The sequence below is a fragment of the Gossypium raimondii genome, chromosome 1 (assembly GCF_025698545.1).
Source record: "Gossypium raimondii isolate GPD5lz chromosome 1, ASM2569854v1, whole genome shotgun sequence".
Lineage (NCBI taxonomy): Eukaryota > Viridiplantae > Streptophyta > Magnoliopsida > Malvales > Malvaceae > Gossypium > Gossypium raimondii.
In genome coordinates, this window is record NC_068565.1 from 16,151,282 (window position 1) to 16,153,039 (window position 1,758).

At 35.4% G+C, this 1,758-nt stretch overlaps 1 protein-coding gene across 1 annotated transcript; it reads left to right on the forward strand.

The window, feature by feature from the left end:
• The first annotated feature begins 566 nt into the window (after positions 1–566).
• Positions 567–1,280, forward strand: LOC105784498 (protein SMALL AUXIN UP-REGULATED RNA 51). The gene has a single exon (XM_012610400.2). It carries the CDS (start codon positions 681–683, stop codon positions 999–1,001), a length of 321 nt encoding a protein of 106 aa, XP_012465854.1. The 5' UTR covers positions 567–680; the 3' UTR covers positions 1,002–1,280.
• Positions 1,281–1,758: the final 478 nt, after the last annotated feature.

Below are 1,758 nucleotides of genomic sequence, written 5' to 3' on the forward strand. Positions count from 1 at the left end.
TTTCACTAGACTCAATTAGAAAAAAAATTGATTGAATTAAGATGATAAAATATGACTTGTCAACTCGAGTTCACTTTATTTAACTCGATTTAATCCAAACTTCACCCTAGGTAGAATAGAAAATGCAACTCTCTAATTTTTAACCTCGGAAATTAGCATCCCGTGGAAGAAATTTCACTTAATGGATAGCAAGAAAGCAAGGTAAGAAGTCTTAACTCTTATATTGCTAAATCAGTAACATTTAAAATTGGAAGATATTTGAAAGAGCGTAGGAGTATATACGTAAGTAGGAATAAGAAGCATGGGAAGGACAAGCGGCTGGACTTGGTGGTTAGTTCTCAAGCAAGTAGTATAGAGAAGAATTAGTTTGGTTGGGAGCTTGAAAAAGTTGATGAAAGCAGGTGAGAGAGAAAGAGGGACCATGATGTCCTTTGGGAGGGCAACACTGGGGTTTTAAACCCAATGCGTTGCCTTCAGGGATGTCTTGTGACCTCATTTTCAGACCCCCCCCCCCCCACCCCAAAACCATACCCATCTCTCAACTTTGTCCCCACAACCCCACATGACTTTGTTTCTCAATCTCCTTGAAAATCTATTAGCTCACCATATATACCCTCCTTCCCTCTTTCAAACACACCTCTCTTTTTCCTCTCAACTCTTATTTGCAATCCCAAAAGAGAATGGCTATCAGCAGGAAATCAAACAAATTGGCACAAACAGCAATGATAAAGCAAATCCTGAAAAGATGTTCCAGCTTAGGGAAGAAACAAAGCTACGGTGATGAACAAGGACTCCCTTTGGATGTCCCGAAAGGTCATTTTGTGGTATATGTTGGTGAAAACAGAAGCAGATATATAGTTCCCATCTCCTTTTTGACCCGACCCGAGTTTCAAAGCTTGCTTCATCAGGCTGAAGAAGAATTCGGGTTTGATCACGACATGGGCCTCACCATTCCTTGTGAAGAAGTTCTTTTCCAGTCTCTAACGTCCATGCTCAGATAATAAGACTGGTTTTATATGGTTAGGCTTTTAAATGGAGGATATACATGAAATTAAGGTGAAGCTGCTTCATTGCTTCTCTTTTTATTAGATTTTCACTTTATTATTATTATTTTTTGTTAACTGATATGACCCAAAAACCCATGAATATTTTTAGATTTGTAAATCTGAGAAAAGCTTGAAATATTTTCCTCACTGAGGTGTGGCTTGTATGTATTATCAACTACCAATGTACCTGTGAGAGAGTGAAAATTTATCAAGGATTTGGGGCCCTTCTTTTTATCTTATTTTCTTTCCTATTTTTCTACCCAATTGAACAGTTAAACCGTTAAGGACTGTTATAAGAAAAAAAATATGTACATCAGATAGCTGATTCGAATATTTTGCCAGACATGAATGAAACCAAAACGAATATTCAAACAAAAAAAAATGAAATTAAGAAAAGAAAATTAAAAAGGTTAAAACAAACAAAGTTAGCTTCTTTATTTGTTTCCGTGTTTGGCTGAAAGACCTTTGGTGAACAAAAAAAGCTAAAAAGAAAGAAAAAAATTGTACTTGTGCTGGTTTCCATTGGTCATTGCCAACATCCAATCCTATTCAAGTTTCACTTCTTTTTCCCACCACACACAATGTGTGTATATCTAGATGCATAACTCAGTAATTTTTTATTTAAATTTATTCAACGGTTCAAATTGCCTATAAATGTCATTGAAAAATATTAAAAAACATATATTTTGTTTAATAACGGTAGCTTTAAAAA

Excerpts from the sequence above, each read along its gene's own strand:
- LOC105784498 (XM_012610400.2), top strand. The coding sequence starts at position 681 with ATGGCTATCAGCAGGAAATCAAACAAATTGGCACAAACAGCAATGATA.